Source organism: Martes martes (genome assembly GCF_963455335.1).
Source record: "Martes martes genome assembly, chromosome: 2".
Lineage (NCBI taxonomy): Eukaryota > Metazoa > Chordata > Mammalia > Carnivora > Mustelidae > Martes > Martes martes.
This window is the reverse complement of record NC_137889.1, coordinates 191,383,268-191,405,330: the sequence shown is the minus strand read 5'-3', so window position 1 is coordinate 191,405,330 and position 22,063 is coordinate 191,383,268. Positions and strand designations below refer to the sequence as shown.

The following is a 22,063-nucleotide window of genomic DNA, read 5'->3' as shown; positions in this document are numbered from 1 at the left end:
ATTAAATTTTAATTAAGCTATAAGACTGACATAAGCATAATGACCGAAGTTGACAGCAGAAATTTGGGTCGCTTCTCATTTTACAAAAAGGGCTACTGGACTACTCAGGTTTTTTACTCAATTATTTTGGAAATGCCATCACCTTAAGATGCATACTGTGAATTTGTGAAGTTTCTGTTTTAGTTCATGTTCAGATCCAATCATCATTTATCCTGCCCTGAAGGCTTGAAATCTAATGATTATATAGATTGTTTTGTAGTTTGTGGTATTTTAGTCAAGCATTAGGGATAATTAGGGACTGGGGTAAGAATGCATTCAAAATGAACAATCAGCTTTGTATATATTTTTCATTCTATTTTTATGTGCTTTTTGTCATCTAAGGACAAAGTTCATGTATTTGAACAAATATATGTCCTGTTTTGCCCCCAATTAACTTGTGTAAAGCATAATGAATAATAAAATTAAAAATTAAGAAAAGAGGGTTCATAATTATTTTGTTCTTTACACTTTCACTTTCAGGGATCTTGTAGCTTAGTTGAATATTTGGAAATTTGATACTAAATTTGTAGCTTACTTCAGACTAGTTGGAAATTTGATACTAAACTCTGATTTTCCCAGGAAAAACTAATGTCTTTTCTGTTTAGGTTAATATATGTGAAAATTTCCATCTTATAGAGAGTACTTTTAGAATTTTATGGTAGATGCTGGGTTCTGTAGCACACTATTCACAGTTCATTGATTTAATAAAACTCATTGAGATATAGGGGTTAAGAGTTTCAAAGGAGTAAACTTTTGGATTCAGCAAGTCCAATATTGGACAAGTGTGATATAGAAGCAAAAGAAAGAGCTTTGGAGTTGGATAAGACTTGGATTTATATTCCACCTGTGTGCTTATTAGCTGTGGGACCTTGGACCACTGCCCTATTTAACTTTTCTCAACTTCAAATTTCCTTATCGGAAAAACGGGGGAAAAACGTACCAAAGGATCATTGTTAAGACTAAGTGATATGTGTATATTAAGCACAGACATATAATTTTATTAGTTTCAATCACTAATATTACAGATATAAAAATTGATTCCCTCGAAGTAAATTCATTTCTATAAGCCTACATAGTAGCAAACCAGAACCATTGACTTAATGAATATTCTCTGTGCAGTAAACCATTCAAAAAGTGAATTGTGAATAAGCACATTTATTTCAAGTATTGAAGATTTACACTATTTGGTAAGGAATAGCTTCTTACATATACAGTGTGATGTGGAACCGAGTAGCTATTAAATGTGTGTATTCTGTGATGTGATGATTTTCAAGCCTGTTATGTCATCTAATGTTGACTTTTCTCTTTAGAATAAAAACAATATGTAAAATTTGACAAGTTTGGTTACCACACCTGACAAGGTAGCTGCTAAAAACCATATGGTTTTGGTCTTTTCATGCCATGTGTCCTGTAAATGTAGCAGACTGCTCATTAGTCATAATTTAGCTGTCAGTGGATTACAGTGTTAGCTGTGCCTAAAAACTTTGTATGGAATAACCAGTGGATACTAATTCTGAAATTCTCTTTGCCATCTCCCCGAGTTTACAATTTTAGAGTTTAATAACTATTCAGAAATCTTGAGTTTACATTTCTTATTAAGTTTTTCTTCTTTCAGAGTTTTATGCTTTGTAATATGAAATTATACTGCTTAATTTTCAAAAAGCAGAGGCTAAAACTCTTTATGATGATGAAAAATATTCTGAAACAAAATGAACAAAAAGAAATAAAAATAACAAAATGAGCAGAGATGAAAGTATTTTGAAACAATTAAAGGCAATAGTTGTTCTACAGAGTCAACAACTAAGCATAATATATTAACTTGAAAGGGGCAACAAAGGTCATTTTTTTTTTTTAGAGAGGGGGTGACAGGGACAGTAAGAATCCCGAGCGAGCTCTATCCCCAACGGGGAGCCCACCAGGGGACTCCATATCTTGACCCTGAGATCATGACCTGAGCTGAAATAAAAATTCGTACTCTTAACCAACTGAGCGACCCAGGCATGCCCCCAACAAAGGTCATTTTAGATATCACTTCAAAGACAAATAATCTGAGTTTAAATAACTCATTTGGGGATGTTATTGGAATTTTGTTAATAATAGAGTATTAGATGTTTCAAAGCACAATGAAAGAAAAGCAGACTCTGGAATAAAAGAGACTGGAGTTTGCCTTCACATTCTGCCACTTAGCAATTGTATCACTAAGAATGTCTTCCTCTGAAAATAACAGCAAATCACTTCCTCAGTGGATTAAGCAACAAAATTGATTTTTTTTTCTGACATAACAGAAAGTCCTAAGAGAAGCAAGTTTCAAATTTAGATGGATTAGCTACTCTATGATATAATTTGGAACCAGATACTTCCCATCCCTTCACTCTGTCAACCTTAATCTGTAGGTTTTGCTCTCTGCTGATTCTCCCTATTTTCTCTAGATGGCTGCATCAGTTCTAGGAAATACACCCATACCCAGCAACTTTCAAAACAGTCAGGAGTTTCCTTTTCTAATATTTTCTTCTCCAAAAACTCCCTTCCCTTCAGATCACCTTCACAGCTCATTGGACAGAACTGAATCAATAGTGAGACCACATAATGGAACTGAAAATAAGTTCAGTATTGCCATATTGTGGACAAGGAAGGAGGGAAAAGCCTGAATGAAACTGGTGAGGAAAATGGAGACCAATCCTGGAAGGACTTATATTAAAAGAAATGAAACATAACTATAAGGTTTGAAGTAGGGGAGTGACACGATCATATTGGTTGCTTAGAAAAATCTTTCTGAATACAGTTTTTTGAAGAAATTGTCAGGGATCATGCCCTTCTACAGAGAAACCAGTTACGAGGTTTCTCAAGTGAAAAATTATGGCAAGAATTTGGCTGGCTTGGTTATGCTGTGGAGTGAAAAACAACAGCCAGTTCAGACAGTTAGATATAAGAGATCATCAGAATGGGTAGGATTGGGTCACTGATTCAGTGTGTGAGTAAAGGGGAAAGGAGACAAAGATGACTCACTGATTTCTGGATAGAACAAGTAGTTCTATGGCATTGCTTTCCCTAAGGAGGGGATGTTTATTTTTTCTTGTGCAGGGAAGATACTTTGTTTATTTGGGTGATGGTTACATATCATGAATGTGTTAAAAAAAAAAACAACAAAACAGTAGGCAGTTTTATAAATTGATTGCAATTTCAGGAGAGAGAAACAGACAAAATATATGGATTTATGGGGGTCATTCGCATCTACATTATAACTGAAGATAGAAATTCATGAGCCCCTCTATAGAGTTTCTTATGTAAGGGTATATGCTGATATCCTAAAGCAAGCAAGAAACCAACAAAATATTTACTAACCATTTTCCATACTAAATAGTCTAATTCAGTATGTATAGACTGGGGCTGAGACATTTGCTCTTTCAAAAAGCTTCTTTTATTTTTAGTCCTATGTTAAGTCCTAGTCAAGAGTCATTAGTGTAGAGTGAGAAGTGAAACTGGTTTATAAAAATAGAGTATTAAGCAAAGCCAGGGTTTGAAGTTTGGTTCAGGTAGAGTAGCTTATAGTGGGAATAATAGCCAGAGAAGTAGAAGAAAAATCACAGAAATATGTTGTCATTGAAGATAAGATATGAGAGAGTTTGTCCTTGGGGGTATGGCCAAATACTGCCAAACTAGGAACTCAGAACTACATGATTATCACAAATCAACTTGGTAACAGAAGTTTTGATAAAATGGTAGGTTTGAATCCAAATTGCAGTGGGTTAGGTAATGAAGAGGATATACAGAAGTAGACAGGGATATTAACAACTCATTTAATAATTTGAATTTAGAAGAGAACATTAGCTGTAAGAGAATATGAGGTATATTTGTAATATTTTAACTAAAATTTTACAAAGTATTTTGTGGTTAATTTATGAGAAAATTGATATCCCAAAGAGTAGATTTATTAGGGAATATTGATGGACCATTTGAGGCCATTGTTAATTTATAATATATTATATATTTAATTAGATAATTGATTATGATATTTTGTTCTTAAACAGTGTTCAGCACCCATAGTTCATGTACAAAGTAAATTCATTCGTGATCAGGGTTTAGATAATGGCCTTTGGATGTCCAGAAAGATAGATGGCTGTAATCAAGGTATCTTCTATTCCGGCTCTAAGGAAGGGACTTGGTTGTGGGAAGCCATAGGAAACACTTGTGGTTTGTCATAAAGATGTCAAGTATTACTTCATGATTTCTTCTTTCCTTGACTTCCCTGCTGGGCTCTGAATGAGACTGGAAATTATCAGTGTTCTTTTTTTTTTTTTTTTTAAGATTTTATTTATTTGAGAGAGAGAGAGTGAGCAAACATGAATAGGCATGGTGGGGGGAGAGGCAGGGGGAGAAGCAGACTCCTCACTGAGCAGGGATCCTGATGTGGGGCTCAGTCCCTTGACACCGAGATCATGACCAGAGCAAAAGATAAATGCTTAACCAACTGAGCCACCCAGGTGCCCCACCAATATTATTATTAAGCCTATACATTTGTTAGGAAGATTAAATTAAATAATATATATATATGTTACCTGCTAGAACATCTGACACATAGTACACACTGAATAAATTTTTTTAAATTTTTCTATTTTCATCCTTTTTCCATATTCGTCCTTTTTTTTTTTTTTTTCCTGAAAGAGGTTATATACATGGGTTGCTCAGAATTGGGAAAAAAAAAAAAAGTTCTCACATTCATTGTCTTCAGAAACACTGTTAGTTATGGATTTTTGGCTTCACGTAGAGGGCTGCCAGAAATCTACATAACACTCCTAAACTTTTAACATAATTTTTACCAAATTTACAAATTTAGTTTTCCAATGGGAAACACATGTACTCTTTCCCTGCACTCATATTGTCAACTGTTCTTTGTTCCCTGCGGCAGTTGTCAAATTATAAAATTTAGCCTGGAAGCAAGAAATCACATCTGTGCTGACTGGGACCATGGAGAGAGGCTGGACAGCTGTACATCTGGGGTTTGTTCCCACAGATCAGTAAAATGTGTGCTATAATTGAATCCTGTAGCCTTTCCGATATTGTTAAATGGAAATCAATAAGCAAGCATCTATCAAAATCCTACTGTATGCAATGAGACTTTGATTCACTGCCTTTAAAGAAAAACAGTGCCATCTTCTCTGCTACGAATCCAAAGTAGTCTCTCTTCCTGCTGTGGTGAAGGTCCAAATGTACCATTACAATTGTGTTTGTTTGTTTATGTAAAGATTGGGAAAAACAGAAACAAGGTAAGTGTAGGAATATGCCACTGGCACTCTATTTTACCTTCATGTTATCAAGGATCATACATTGTTTCAGAGCCTTGTCCAACTAATGGTGGTGGGACAGAGTGTCCTTGAGCTGTCTTTTGACTCTTTAAAGTTTCAAAACAACTTCATCCCATTGTATCGTATTCCTGAAGAATCTAACAAATTTGTTTCTGCTTTTTATGACCAATATTAGCAAGATGTTAAGGAGGAAGATATGGAGTCAAAATGATACACGGAAAGTTATGAATATTTGAAAGTTATAATCATTGAAGAGCATATTTGAATTATTAACTTAAATTAATCTTTAATTGTTAGAATGTGTGAAGTTGAGAACTTAGCAATCTTCTCATGCATATTAAATTTTACTCATTCTATCCTTTCCTTCCCCCGCTCTTGAATCCCAACCAAAAAAATGAGTTAACAACTTTCTGACTTTTCTGAAAGTAAATTCTTTGAAGGCTTTTCTCTGTTCAAGAAAGCGTTAAATTTATTAGTGATAGTAATAAAACTAACGTATACTTCAGATTAGTTTGAATTAGTTTCAGTTGTAATCTGTTATTTGTCTGGATAGACAGTTAACTTATTTTTACTTATTAAAAGTTCCTGTATTAGTTAATCTTTTTTTCCTATATTAACTTTAGGGATTTGTAATAGACTATATACTCATTGACCCCTGAAGAGTTATTTCTCCTGGAGAATCAGTCTTCTTAATTACTGATGAGAATACCAACTAATATGCCCATTTTCATTGTAATTATAAAATGGCTGAGGAAAATGACCTTGAAGACTGTCTTTCAGTTTAATAGTGTGACTTTATTTTTAAAATACAAATAATAGAATAAAAACATTTTCCATAAAATTTCTGATATCTAATTAATGTCTTTCAGAGTAACTGTGGTATCAAACATTCCCTCTAATTATATTCATTAGTGGCTTCTCCCAGACAAGTTTTAATTAAGTTGTACAATGAAGATCAATACTCATTGTGTATTCATTGCAATTTACAACAAGCATATATACTGTTCAGAACAATTTAATTACTGTAATTGTTGCATAGAAGATACTTAGTGACTGTGCTCCATTACTGCCAATCTCCCCTTTTAATAAATTCGGTAATGAAATTGGGTAATGAACTTCTGAAAATTCCCATTTATATATACCCTATGTATAAACTTCTGTTTTTTATGTTACTAGCTTAAGTAGTAGAGGAAATGGAGGCATTAATAATATCAGTGTTGTAGTGTTTTTTCATGCATGCCATCATGGATGTTGAGAAATTATTAAAGCATAAATAAGAGCACTTATAGTAATAGTTATATTAATTATATGAAAAATGATTTAAGGGTGTTGGATAATAAGAATAATCTATTTCCCCCAAATACGATTTCAATTTTTATTACTCTTCTTTCCTTAAATAGTAGTATTTTAATTTATTTATAAGGAATGCCTCCAAATATGCTAACTTCTATTAATGAAAATCATGCTACTGCTGTACTGCACAAAGAATATGAAAATAGAGATTTTCTGGTAGCATCATAGGTGTATACCAGCGTTTCTTAACTTTGGCATTAGTGAAATTTAAGCCAGATAATTCTTATTATCTGGGGCGGGGAAGTTTTGCTGTGCATTGAGAGATGCTTAGCTGCATACCTGGTTTCTTCCCGTGAGAATCCAGTAGCAAATACTCCTCCCACCCTCCATTTTTTACAATCAGAAATGTCTCCAAACATTATCAGATGCCCATGTTGAGAACCACTGGTGTATGTTGGTTCAGACACACCCTCCTGATCTGCCCACTGACCAAATGATTCATTAATAAGACAAACAGCTATTCAACCCTTCCGAGTGCGGGCTAGGTCATAGGCATGAGTCAAACATGGTATTCTTTTAAGGGAACAATACAATTCTGTAGATTCAGTGTTTTGGAGATAATGATTGGGTGCTAATAGACTATTCAGTAATAATACTTGATCTAGATTTAAGAAAGAGGAGTAGAGATGGCTTCTTAGAGGTAACAGTTCCTGAAATATGTTTCGTTGGATAAATGAAGTTAGCGATTCAAAAGGGTGGGAAGGACAAACTAAAGCAGCAAGTGCAAAGCTTGGAGGTATAAGAAAGCTAACACTCTCCATATCTCTGTATCCATACATCTATATATCTATTTCCATCTCTATGTAAATATCTCTATCAATCTATCTACTACCTAACTCTAATTTTAATTATTTTTCCCGAGGCATCAAATTCCAATTTCCTCTGAATTATATGAACAAAATTATAATATAGTAATCTGCAAGGAATTGCCTGAAACATCTAATTTTACTTTTTAAAAAATTTCTAATTTAGTAATCATATGTATAAATATCTTCTTTGCATTGTGAATTTTATGAAAACATCTGTTTCCAAAACAAAAACAATTTTAGACAGTAGTAGGAAATGACATAGGTTTATGTCTTATAAACTTCCTAATTTATAAGATGTAATTCCTAATCTGTTTCTTTGAAGAAAAACTTTTGACAAGATCATCAGAAGAAGGATCATGTACATTTCTGTTGTGGGTATTTTCATGTGCTTAGTAATGTATGCCAATATTGAAAATTCTCAACAAATGTATTAACAGCCCAGCTAGTATTTTGAATTCATTCATTTAATTTCACATACACATATATATTTTCAGCCAAAAAAGAGTTAAGAACAGTAACTTAGATTAAAGTTAATTCATTGAAGGTAACTAAATTTAAGAAGGACATCTGGAATTCTGTTGGTAGTAATGGATATTAGAAGATCCACGTGTTACTAAGAGGCCTACAAGGAATGTTGTTTTTCTCGTGGCAGCTAGTTATGAATTCCTAGAATTCCTATTCACATCAGTTTGCCACTGCAGGATTAAGTTAAGTTTGACTGCCATCATAGGAGAAGGCTTTTAGCTTGCTGATTTGCTCTATTTTATCAGGTCTGTACAGATATGCTGCTGTTCAATATCAAAGGTGAATCAAGTGAATCATAAGGATGAATAAACATAACGATTTAGGTTCTGCACTCCCATGGTATTTAGTCATGTCTAGACACAGCCCTAGTGTCCCAGAAAAACTAAAATGAGGCCAAGGACATTTAAGTTTAATGTAGCTTTATCCCCATGGAAACTAGAAAAGCCAACAATAGAGTAAAAAGAGTATGGATCTAACTAAAAAATTAGATTTAGTGGGATGACTGGTGGATTTGCAAGGTCAGTGGGTAGTGGCATAGTTTTGGTTTGTTTTTGTTGTTTTAAATAATAGTTTTCAGCTAGCCCAGTTTCTTCCAAAAAAGAATAATCCAACAAATTATTTATTTTATTATTCTATAAAGCCACTCTGATATGTGCAGGCTAAAGATGATGCAAACATTCTATAGGCATGGATTTTTAGAGTTAAAGAGCTCAGAACCTAATGAGAGAAATAGACTAGTATATTGAGTACACACACATATCATGGAAGGCTGCCATATATATATGTGGTATTGAGTATATTTGTTTTCTAAAACCTTTAAAACTTTTTCTTTTAAACTTTTAAAACTTTTGATTTCTCTTTATGTAACTAGTATTACACCGACTGTTAACTTAGTGAATAAGACATATATGTTTGCATATGTTATAGGAAATAAAACAATGGATAATAAGGTTTAAATGCACATAATTTCTATAATACATAGAAAATTTTTATTTCAGTTTGTGATCCTAATGTCCTTGGTTGTCATCATTTCATCTTATATTTTCTTTTTTTAAAGATTTTATTTGTTTGACAGTGAGAGAGGGAAGAGCAGCAGGGGGGAGTGGGAGAGGGAGAAGCAGGCTCCCCAAGGAGCAGGGGGCCCATTGTGGGTCTTGATCCCAGGACCCTGGGATCATGGCCTGAGCCAAGGGAAGACGCTTAAGGACTGAGCCACCCAGGCACCCCGTCACCTTATATTTTGTTATAAGAGTATTGTAACACATTTCTCAGTCTATCAGCTATTACTACTTTAGTAGTCCAGCTTCACACTTACAGATAGAATCTTTTTTTTTTTTTTTTTTTAGAATTGGCAGCATTTCAAGGTAGTCGTTCTTGAAGTAGTATAAGGAAAAAGCTTCAGTACCTCTGACTAGGGATAACCCAGTTGTTTCCATTTTGGGTCCATATGCCATGCTCATTCAGACTGGTTCAGCTGCCTGGTGAGCCTGGTAGATCACTTGGGATAGGCATAACAGGCTGGAAAGATGATCATCTGTGACCCAGGTCTGAAGCACTTTGACAGTTTGACGACTCCACGTCCTATAAGCTAGTTTAATTTGGGCCCGGGGAGGGAGAACAGTAGATAAACCTGCTGAAATATAAACACTGGGTGTGTGTATCTGTGAGTGCACGTGTGTACACTTAGTCTGTCATGGCTTCCTTTTGTAATAATGATATTCAGGCTTCCATTCTGGCGTTTCCAAATATTTTAGTATATCCAACCATAATTGAGGTCTACATTTCAAAAATTTCAAAAAAAAAGCACATTGGAGACCATGGTTATTTGTAAGGAGAAGGTATTTTGGGGAATGTAGTCAACACTTAACTCTAGCAACAACCCTGAGAGCTGCTATAATTTTCTTGGCTTAGTTATGTGCGTGTGGATTTATTTCATAATTTAACTTGCAATTTGGATTACAGATTTCAGTTAATATCACACACCAAAAAATCTTACAAACTTGGGGATAGCTTATTTCTGTTTAATGTAAATTATAAATTATTTGTTAATTGCTTCATAATAGCTTTCCAGGAGAAAATACAATATGTTTAGTCACAAATTTATGTCAGCTTAATCCCCAAATTGAGAGCCTTTTAAGGAGTGACATAGTCCTTAGTTTTCCTTGGGCTTTCATTTTTTTTTCTTTTTCCTTTTACTAATTCTTTTCTTTTATTCTTATTTGTAAAAAAAGAGCACTTAGAGTAATGACTTGTTTATGTATTGTTGCTGTAATTGTTCTCCAAATGTTTATTCAAAATCACTTGTTCTTATGCATTCAAATAATGTTTTCATTAAATTATAACTCTTGTATTCATGATGAATACTTAATTTCAACTATGTAAGAAATATGTACTTTATTAACACTATGAAAAATAGTGATACTTTTTTATACATTTGACTCAGTTTCGTGTTCTTTTTCTTTCAGTGAATTTATTGGATTCACGTACTGTCATGGGGGACTTGGGATGGATTGCTTTTCCAAAAAATGGGGTAAGCCTTTATGATATTTTCCCTACAACTTAAGCTACCTGAGTGGACATCATGTTAAATGTCAATGAAAATTAACTGAAAATATTTTGATTTGCTATTATCCTGGTTATATTGACTAGGAAATAAAGATTAACATGTCAATGACCAGTGTTGATTCAAGCACAATTTATTTTGTATTTTATTCACTACATTAGGGAATGAAAATGATATAAGAAATTGCTTTAAATTTTACTGAGATTAAAACTTTCTTAGACTATCAAGTAGATAATTAGAGTTTTCTTTCAATTCTTAAATTTTTCTTCAGTGAAAACTCTCAGAAAGATGTTTCATTGGAAGATTTTTATAATCAGCAATTGTTTTTGCTAGTAATTTATTTTACTGGTGTACATTAGAAATAATGTATTTTGGGTAAAAATTAAGTAAGACTACAGTCTTAATACATGGATTATATTAAAAAGTATTCCATTATCTTCTGCTCAATTAAAAGTATACTATCTTTTCAGATGGAAAATTAATGTAAGTAAAATAGTGTGACATAAAATCTTTATATTACACAGAAAATATTAACCATATTGCATGTCTTTTATTAAAAACAACTCATATTTTGAGAGATTTTTATTTATATATAACTTTAATATTTACCTCTTTTATAATTTTCAGACTCAAACTACCCAAATTCATTATAGAACCATAATGTAGCAAGGACAAATAGTATTTTTCAATACTCTATTTTGAGAAAATAATTTAAATGTTTCGAATATTTAAAACTTTATAGTATCATGTATATAAGTAATTCATTTAGAAAATTATTCACAGTAATAATAGTTCCTATGACTTCCAAAGTTAATTTTGATATAATTAAGAAATCTAACATTGTCATTACCCAAATAGTCAAGACTTATTTTTTTGCATTTGAAGAAAAAATCAGGTATGTTATTCAGTCATTTACAGAGTTATTATGGAGGTAAAACAAGTAGTATTAATTGTTGTAATTCATAATTTATGTGCTAACATCCTAATCTCAGTGTGATTTCTTTCATTGAGATGATATTTCTTTTTGGTTGTTAAAAATTATGGTTGCATTTAGAGACATGCTCTAAATAAGGTATATTAGCAGATTGTTAAGCTGTTAGGACATAAATATAAGCCAAAGGGAAAAAGTATAGTACCAAACAAATACAGCCAGTGCCCACATAATGGTGTATATTCTCTTAGTCTCTCTTTTACCTTTCCTGTATTCTTTCTTCTTTATTTCTTTTACCCTCTTCCCACTCCTCATCTCAGATCGTTCTCTTTCTTCCATCCGTCATGACCCCTGTACAAGTAGATGGCTGGATAATATCCGTGTCTGGGAACCTATAGCTATATTTTGTACTCTGAATTTTTTCACATGCCAAAAATGATTTGTTATGTAGATATTTTCAATTGCCCTTTCAGGGAAGATGGCTGATAGGTGCGGTTGAAGTTCATTTTTAAAAGCCTGAGAAAAGTTGTCGTATTCCCTTTGATTTAGTTTTGTGTGTCTCCTCTTTCTATCCAGAAGTTATTCAGAAAAGGTTTGGCGGAGTGCACCTTTGAGGGTAAATCTGATTTGTAGTTGCTTTTGCAGTTTAAATTTTTGGGGGGATTACCCAATTTTGTACATGAATTTTGTATAAAACACAACTATTTCCGTTATAGCAACATAGTCCCTTTATATCCAGAAAGAGCACTTTTCTTCATTCTAACAACTTTATGTTTTCTTTTTCTTTCCATTATAATTGTTAGTGTACTGTTGATTTTGTTCTTATTAATTTTTTAAAATTTTTAAATTTTAAGTAATGGATTATTTATTTATTTATTTATTTATTTTGAGAGGGAGAGTATGTGGGGAGGGTGGATAGGCAGAGAGGCAGAGGGTGAGAGAGAATCTTAAGCAGGCTCCACACTCAGTACAGAGACCAACACAGGGCTTGATCCCACAATCCTGAGACCATGACCTGAGCCAAAATCAAGTGTCAGGTTGTTAACTGACTGAGCCATGAGGTGCCCCGTGTTCAGTTTTTTAAACAATGAGTTTTATCTTCAACATTCTTACAATGTTTTGAGTTATGTTTCTTTGACATAGCTATGCCTGATGTCAATATTTAAAAAAAAAAATTAGAGAAACTCAGTGAATGTGCATTTGCCCCAGTATGTACTTGTCCACACTTGTCCAATGTGTAGAGAACATAGGTGTTTTATTTTGTGTTATGTCATTCAAATACAAAATAAAGGAAATTTTAAAATTACAGCTTAAAGAAATGAGTATTCAAAGTGTAATTAATTCTAATAAGAATTAATATATTACTCTATTGTTAGTAGGTTGTACCATTTATGATAGATAAGCAATCTAATTTTAGGTGATACATAGATCAAAAGTGAGGCCATCAAAAATTTTGGAGTAAAGGCCTCTACAAATAGTCTTCTCCATATAAGCCAGGAGAAAACTGGCAAATATTGGCAGAATCAATTTTTCAGAACTCCAGAAATTCAGTTTCGGAGCAATACAGGAATCATTTATGCAAGAAAAATGATGGACTATTGTTAGAACAGCAGCACTAACTTTAGCATTTAAAAAAATTAAATTAGGTTAAAATTTTATTATTTGTCAGAACTGGGTATTTTCTTCTTTCTTTCAATTCTTTTACTTTATTTTAATAGCTTTAGCATTTAAGGTACCTTATGTCCTTTCCTGCCTCTCCAGCTGTGAGGTAGCCTTGAAAAACCAAAAACCAGCTGGCGAGGTAAAAAGCAGCAGGCTAGCAGGCACTGGAGCGGCAGAGTGGGACAGGAGATTCTTCAAAGACTTGATCCCAGGGAGTTGTCATTATTGGATCCGATATATTCCTGGAAGACTGTTTTTGTAAGGCTGTCTTGATTGGATCTAACTCAGAGCTCCCCCAGTCTGAAAGCCGTTATTAAACTAAGTAAATAAGAATATTCTTTTCAGAATATTTTTTGAACTTCAAGCCATAGGAATGAATATTTTATTTATTTACCCCAAATCTGCGCCTAAGAATTGGGCAAGTATTTAAAAGAAACACTGTTATCCATCCCTTAAAGTTATGCGCATGTTCCACACACTTCTTAGAAACAATCATTGCTCCTGTGTACTCCTGGGCTTCTTATAGCTATCTCATGTTACCATTCTGCAGTGTTTCTACAAGTTGGCTCAGGTCCTGGCATGTAAGAGAACTTCTGTAAATATGAATTAAAATGATAACTTATTTTATTGTTTTAAAATTTATAAAATGGAGCGCAAATTACTGAGATATAGTTTTACATCAAGATTTAAATAGTGGGACTGAGAGTAGAACTTGGCGCAGTGTTGGCACTCAGCAAATATTCTTTCTTTGATCTATTGCATTTCTATTCTCCTTATACCAAGAGATCCAACCGTTTTTGGAGTTTTTTTGTTTTTTGTTTTTGTTTTTTTTTTCTAATTTTTCCATATAAGTATATCCATTTGAATTCCTTGTCAGCATTAAAGATTGAGAGATTCCAAATAAAATCTGAATTTCCAGCTTCTCTGTTTAGTTGGAAGTTTCAGAACTGGAATTAGCAGCCTTCTATAGCCTCAACAGTCCAAAGCTGAATAAAGGTTGCTCTCTTGTGAGAGTCAGCAAATTACGTAAGGTGCTAGTCTGTAACGTTAGCAGTATTTTAGAGTCATTTTTTAATACTGTACAATCATTGCGGCACCTGGGTAGCTCAGGGGTTAAGTGACCGACCCTTGATTTCAGCTCAGGTCCTGATGTCAGAGTCCAGAGATCTAGCGGAGTGGGGCTCAGCGCCCAGAGAACAGAGTCTGTTTGTCCTTCCACCCCTCCCCCACGACTTGTGTGCCTGCACACGTGTGTGTAGTCTCTCTCTCTCTATCAAATAATAAATAAATTATATCTTTAAGAACTACAGTCATCAGGATTTTCTTTTGTTTCAGGAGGGTCTTTTAAAAAAATCTCTGATTATTACATGCTGAGATAATTTCTTCTAGATAGATTTTGTTTGAGTACTTCACCTTCATCAGGAAACATCATTCAAATTTGGGTTTCAGCATGTGCTCTTTAGCCATAGTATGTGAGAGAGACAGTATGTGTATGTGTATGTGCATGCACGTCACGCACGCATACTTCATGCTAGTAACTTAAACTCTCCTTCCCTTTTTTAATCTGGACATATCTAGAAATACTATGTTACAGCAAGGTTTGCTTTTTATGCAAATTTCCTGCATTCATTCATTCGACAGGGTTGGGAACTTAGTATGTGTCAGTGAGTTTTCTAGGCACAGGGAGTATGGCACAGAAGGAAACAAAAGTCCCTGACATTGGAACTTGAGGCAGCATTATTGTTTTTAAAATGAGTAATCAAAGTGTGTTAGAACAATGTGGTAGATGGTAAGCTTTCTAGTCCTATCTTTTCTTTCTGTAGATGTATAAAAGTGGCAGAGAGGTGACAGTATTTGCTCAAGGTCTCTCTGGTCATTTGCGCCACACTGGGAAGACCACATGTATTGTATTTGGCACATGTGGTATCCGATCACTGTTTCTAATTGTCTTCCTATGAAAAATACTTCAAGTACATAAATTCATTTAACACTAACAATGACAATGCAAAAAAAGATACTTAGTATTATTCTTATAGATGAGGAAAAGGAGGCTCAGTAAAGGTAAGTGAATTGCCCAAGGTTAGGCAGCTGTAAAAGACTGATTCTATTTCAAGCCCAGGTCTTCCAGGAGACTGATTATTTTAAACCAGAGGCAAAGTCCTCCAAACAGTTAGGTCTCCAGAGGCATGACTGCTGGGTTCTGGATGGTGCCCAGATTCCTAGTTTATATAAAAGAGGAACTGATGCTGAAAAGGAAATTCACCTGAAAAAAGTTTTAAATGAGCCAGAGTGGGTTGCATTCTATTCATTGCCAGATCATAAGTATTTGAAAAAAATGTATATATAGCACATAGGTGCTCAAAAGTATGTTGTGTTTGTTATATTCTGTGTATATAATACACACACATATAATTATATAGTAGATCATTAAAAGAATGAATTAACTTGACTCCCAGCTATATCTGGAATTCCTATTGTTTTGGGGACCTCTGTGAATTTTGGCTCTCCTAAGTGCCGGGTGAGGTTTTATGACTATTATGTCATTTGTCTCACAGTGTTGTTTTTAGGATAAAATAAGATAATGTATTTTAGTGCACCGCTTGATCCCTAAACTGTCAAAGAAATAGAGAGGATGTTGCTTGATTTAAAAGCTGCTTCCCTATTGCTGTTTCCAGATATATCCAGAAAGCAACATTTTGGTAATTAAAAGCAATAACCAATCACCTCTATGTTTGGCATTTGACTATTGAATGAAGTCAGTAGACTTCAAGAATTTTCATATTTCAACACGCAGACATGAAACTCAATACTCTAATCTCACGTTGAACTCATTTGTAAACTCATTGTTGTAAACTCATTTTCTTCCCCCAAAACTGGCTTTTAATTGAGAACAGAAACAAACAAACAAAAAAATACAAGCAAAACACAGATTGTCTTCTGGCTAATTGACATAAAATATGCATGGTTACCCTCAATTCTAAATTTTACTGCGTATTTGAGTAATTTCTTTTTTCCTCCAGAGCACCTATCATTAATATTCTATATTGAAGTTCTCAAACTTTTTTGGTTTCAACCTATTAGGAGGACATAATTTAACAGCAATAATGATTCTTAAGAATGGGGCTGAGGGATAATAAAGAGGCCCTGAGTTTGTTGATTTCACGATGGACTCTTATCCCTGCAGTTCTACTTTGGTGTTTTCATAAGATTTTACTTTAAAATTCTTGTAAATTGGGATGCCTGGTGGCTGAGTGGGTTAAGTGTCTTCCTTCGGCTCAGATCATGATCCTGGGGTCCTGGATTGGAGCCCAGCATCGGTCTCCTTACTCAGTGGGAGCCTGCTTCTCCTTCTCCCTCTGCCTGCCACTCCCCCTACTGTGCTCTCACTCTCTCTCTCTGACAAGTAGTTTAAATCTTACGAATAAAATAAAATACTTGTAATTTTATAACTATTTTAATTTTTTGAAATGAATAGACTTTATTATCTTCACTTTCCCATTAAATGGCATGTATAGTAGCAAATTCCACATCTAGAGTTTAGGAAAAGATAAGCAAAACCTTCAAGAATGTATTTTTCTTTAAAGGTAAAAGCTATGTTGTGTAAGTCCCATTTCAATTAAAATGATGAAAATATTTAGAATAAGATGAACAAACTTCATGGCAATACATTGATCCTAATTTTCTGATTGAATCATTTGGCTGAATAACAGTAGAACCGATAGACTCTTCTCAGAAAGCTATCTTCTAGCGGCACCTGGGTGGCTCAGTTAAGCATCTGGACTCTTGGTTTCAGCTCAGAGCGTGATCTCAGGATCACAGGATCTCAGGGTTCTGGGATCAAGCCCTGTGTCAGGCTCCACGCTCAGCAGGGAGTCTGCTTGAGATTCTCTCCATCCCTCTCTCCGCCCCTCCCTCTCTTTCTAATATAAATGAACAAATCTAAAGAATAAAAAAAAAATAAAATAAAATACGTATTTCCTCACTTATGGCTTTCCTCTCTCTCCCCCTTTTTTTTCTCTTCCCTTAAATCTTCAATCTTGTATCCATAGCTTTATCAGCCTATCTGTACACAACCTGAAGATGTATTTTGCTTCCTTTAAATTACATTGAATTTATTTTAGTCATCTTCTGGAGCATTTAATATTGATTAATCTATATACTCTAAGCATAGTTGTAAATAACATTGTTTTCTTAGAAATTTTAACAACTCGTTTCAAAGCTTATTCTTGGGAGAATCAAATTAATGGTCATGATGTTTGTTTAGAGTAGATTGTGCTCTTATGTCTCAGAAATTCCACTATTGCTCTTTTTTTTTTTTTTTTCCATGTGTTGTTCTTACAAAAGATCACAAGATACACCTGTCTGCCTTGCTTTGGTGGAGCCTGCCATTTCCCCACTGAGTTCTCTGTACGTCCTGGAGCACACAATGGGCAAGCCACACATTCCCCTGGGCCTCACTTCTGAATTGTCCGCAAGCTCTTCTTTTATGTTCGCTGTCTTTTCTTTCAGTCAAATAAAGTAGGGGCTATTAGCATCATTTGCAATAATTTATTCAATTGAGAAAGATTTCAGAATATTGACCTAAATCATATTTGTAATAAATAGAGACAGAGTAACCAGATCTCTGCCTGGGGGGAGAAATAACAAGCAATAATCTTCCATTCAAGACACTTCAAAACAGGAGTTTATGGCTTTTCTTGTTTTAGTGTCACTTTGTTCTATTTTCTGATGTCTTTGAGCTAGAGAACCTGTGTACTTACTTTTGAAGTTGAAAATAACTCAGGTTTAGATTATTTAAAACGGACTGTGAATACATTGTTAGTGTGTTACATGGATTCACTCAAATCTGGAAGAACTTAACACTGGATTTTCTATTCTGATACACAGATTTACCAAAAGTGTGTGTGTGTGTTGGGGGTGGGGGGTTGTGTGCGATTCACCTTCCCCAAAATTAAAAGCAAAAGATGGGAAATATTTGAACACTGGTAGTCTCTTACATCTTGGTTATAATCAAGGTAAGTTTTGCCAGAATCTCATTTTGGCTTTGCTTTCCACTGAAGGAGAGGAAAGATAATGACAAGCATTGAGGCCCACACTGGGCAAGGAGAGGCTAATAAAGATTAACGTAATGCTGAAGTGGGTAAAAAAGAACACATTAGTGGATATAGAAAAGCACTTTATTTGGACAGTGATAGAAAATAATTCTAAAGGGAATGGATATTATACTATATAATGCAAATGCCAGTATAATGAAGAACAATCCTGTTCCAACGTAGCTTTGTATTCATTATTTTTTACAAAAACAAAAAGAACACCCAACCCGTAAGGTAATTAAGATCAATAATTTAAGGAATTCAAGATAGTCATTAAGCATACACTGAAGTTTAGAAGAAGCACAATTTTGCATTTAGATTTCCCACATGCAAACTTAGCAATTATGAAGAAAGTTCTTTAAAATGTCCAGCTCTGCCTTGGCATACGAGACAAATGTTGTATTTAGTCTTTGATATATGCAATTATATTGCATGAACTAGCAATAGTCACAGTATATTCTTACAAAGTGGGGTTGAGATATGCTTGTATTATTTATTTATCAGGTATCATTTTATTTGTTCAAAGTCACTGTAAAATATTGTAAACATTTTCTTCTTTAGAAGCTCTCAGAACACTTTCCCACACTGTAAGGGACACTCGCAAGTATACACTGGAGAACGACCTTATCCATGAAATCCTTTTGTTAACCCTTCCTCCTTCACCGGCCTGTAATCACCTAGCTAAATACTTCATCCTTCAGACCATAGTTTAAGTCCTACTTCTGCAGGAAAGTATGGCTCCAAGACTAATTAGTTTCCTCCCTGTTTACAAATTTGTGCTGTGAAATTCTTCTTCCCTCCATCTCAACCTCTGTCTCTTTTTCCCTCCAGACTGCAGTGTGTACAGCCATGTTATCCATTCTCAACACCTTGTCTCGTTTTCTACTGAAACCCTTAATTCTTCCCATTCATTCCTTTTTTGATGGATTTTTCCATTGGTCTATATAACAAGCAGGGAGCATAAATGTGAACAGTTTCAGATCATTTCTAAAGAGTCATGTACAAGTTCCTGTCACCTCGCCTGTGATGTGAGACACCTGTGCACACACTTGGATCATTTCCAAATATCGTTTCCACCTGTTTCCTATTGAGTCCTCATAGTTCCCTTTTCCTCATTAGGTATATGAGGATTTCTAGGTTTCTGTCCAGATTTTCTTTGCCAAATGTTGTGGTCCATGTAAAATCTGGGCCTAAAATCCTTTTCCTTCTGAAAAAAATGTTCTGTTCTCATTGCTATTTGTACCAGTTTCCATATGTGAATATGATGATTTTTTTTTGTTCCCATCTTCCCACTCATTAATGAAGATGTTAAATAAAACTGGGCCTTGAAGAGGTCCCCAGGGTCCAAACACTAGGTGTTTTTCTAAGTAGTTTGATTGCTGTTTATCATCATCTTTTTTTTCTCCTCTCACCATTCTTCAGCTGTTTTCAATTCATGTGACAGTGCTCCCATGCAAGTCAATTTGAATTAATTTTGCAAGCAAAATGCTTTATGGTTCTGAGTACATAATCTCCCTCTCCCACAGAGAAAAAATATACTGTAATCATCCAGCATTCCTGTTGATTATTTCCATTAGAGGCAGCAGGGGGAGAGAGAATGCTCAAGACTCCTCTCGTGTTTGAAGTTTTTGAGGCTTTTGCTATTCATTGCCTTATTCTTTGTCTCCCTCTGTTTCTCTCCCTCCCTCTCTCTCTCTCTCTCTCTCTTTTTCCTTTTATGCTATTCATTGCTTGCACTAATGCAGGAAGCGATGGTCCAGATCACTCAGCCTGGAATCTCCGTGCTCCGGAGCCTAGCCGCTGTGATCTTTGTGCTTATACCCCACTACACTTTCCTCCAAATGAACTAATTTCTCTCTTTTTAACTCCACAAAGGATTCATAGAAATTTCTACCTCTAGCGTTTTGTACAAATTGCCTGAACTGCTTCCCCTCCCACTCTCCATATAACCCATCTTACTGCTAATCATATTCTTCAAGACCCAGCTGAAGATACAATACATGAAACCTTTCATTACCCCCAGCAGGGTGACCACTTCCTAGGCTGAATCAATAGGGCACTTATTGTGTATTGAACACACTAAAATTTGGATATTTTAGATTTACCTATTGTTTTGTGACTACTGTAAGTTTCTCCAGTGTAAAGACCTTTTTGTCTTTACCTCTAGCTTGTCCCCTGATGCCTTGGATGTAAATTTATATTCACTATATCTGTTACTGGTTGATAAAGAACTAGGCATCTGAATCTCTAGGAAGTGGTGATTGTTTGGAACCAAAAGACTGCACATTTTTGGTTAAAAATAGAATAATGGAAAGCAACATCAAAGGGTTCTAATTCATTCTGTGTCATGCAACCCTGAGCCAGGATTGTTTAATTATGCAATTCATTTTTACCAAGAGACTAATATAAGCCAAGCACTGAGATTACATTGATAAACAGGACTCAGTTCCTCTCCTATGCAAACAGACAAGTTTGAATGACATCACCTAGAATTGTGAAATATACAACCTGTGCAAACATACACACAACTCTGGAGTCCCTTCTCTATTGGGCTCAGTCCAAATTACTAATTTATTTAAATACTGACCTTAGAAGCAGTGTGGTTGACATGGAGACTTCGAAAACAGTTCATCTAGATGAGAAATCTGGCTCCACCCCTTATTACTAATGTGTAGCAAATTGGTTCATCTCTGTATCTCTTTTTCCTCATCTATAGATTATGTGTAAGACTACCTACCGAACAGTATTATAAGGATTGGGATGAGGAAACACTGTCATGGTTTTAGCACGTTGCCTGGCCTTTATCAGTGTGTGTGGTTATCTTGGTTTCTATTCTTGGTTTTTGTTTTTATTTTTATTTTCCCCAGAGATACTTAGTAACTGATGCACTTATAATGTCATTATGTCTCGATCATTATCTTACTAAGTATATTTACTTAAAACGTGAAGATGGAAAAATGTGTTTGCTTGTTAAATAAAGCATCAAGATTCTTTATTAATGAAGACTTAAAAGTTTTAACCAGAAGTCACCTGGCCATTTGTGTGGTACACATATAGAGTTTTCTAAAATATTTTTTTTCCCATGATGAATAATTCACTTTCACATAAACAAAACAGGAATGTGTTCTAATTGTAGCAAGAAGTGAAGATTGACAGTGAAAGGAGAAAACCATTTATCAGCAGAATGATCATTTTGTAGACTGGCAGGTGCTATGATCTGAATGTTTGTGTCCTCATCAAAATTCGTGTTGACATCACAGGGCCCCGTGTGATGGTATTAGGAGGTAAGGCCTTTAGGATGTGCTTAGGTCATAAGAATGGCGCCCTCATGAATGGGATTCATGCCCTAATAAAAGATATGCCAGGGAGCTAACTAGCCCCCTTTTGTTATGTGGGGACACAGTGAGAAGTCTGAGACCTGGAAGAGATTCCTCATCTGATCATTCTGCCACCCAGAACTGTCAGAAATGAATTTCTGCTGTTTATAACCTACCCACTCTGTGGTTATTTTGAAAGAGCAGTTTGAACAGATTAAGACAGTGGTCTCAAACAAAACTATGAAAGTTTAATACTCTGAAATTTTATAACTCTGAAAAGAGATATATGCATTTTTACTCTAGAGCAGGAGTACAATTTCTACAATACATATGAATTTTATCCAACATTCAGTAATTTTATTGGAGGGGTCTATTTGATTTATTTAAAATTTTAGTGTTATTTTCCCCACCATTCTTGTATTTTGGGCTTCCTTGCAGTTACGGATTACATATCTTTTGGTCTCATCA

General features: G+C 34.6%; 1 protein-coding gene across 10 annotated transcripts in view; it reads left to right on the top strand.

Annotated features, from left to right (window-relative positions):
- EPHA5 (EPH receptor A5) overlaps positions 1–22,063 on the top strand; it is a gene marked incomplete at both ends in the record, with an annotated part of 340,499 nt that overhangs the window by 21,671 nt on the left and 296,765 nt on the right. For 9 of the 10 annotated variants that reach the window (XM_080797649.1, XM_080797650.1, XM_080797657.1 and 6 more), the window contains one exon: positions 10,495–10,559. In XM_080797649.1, coding sequence (XP_080653775.1) covers positions 10,495–10,559 — 65 coding nt within the window. Of the gene's footprint in view, positions 1–10,472; positions 10,560–22,063 lie in introns of all 10 variants that reach the window. The other variant, XM_080797658.1, reaches the window with a different exon arrangement.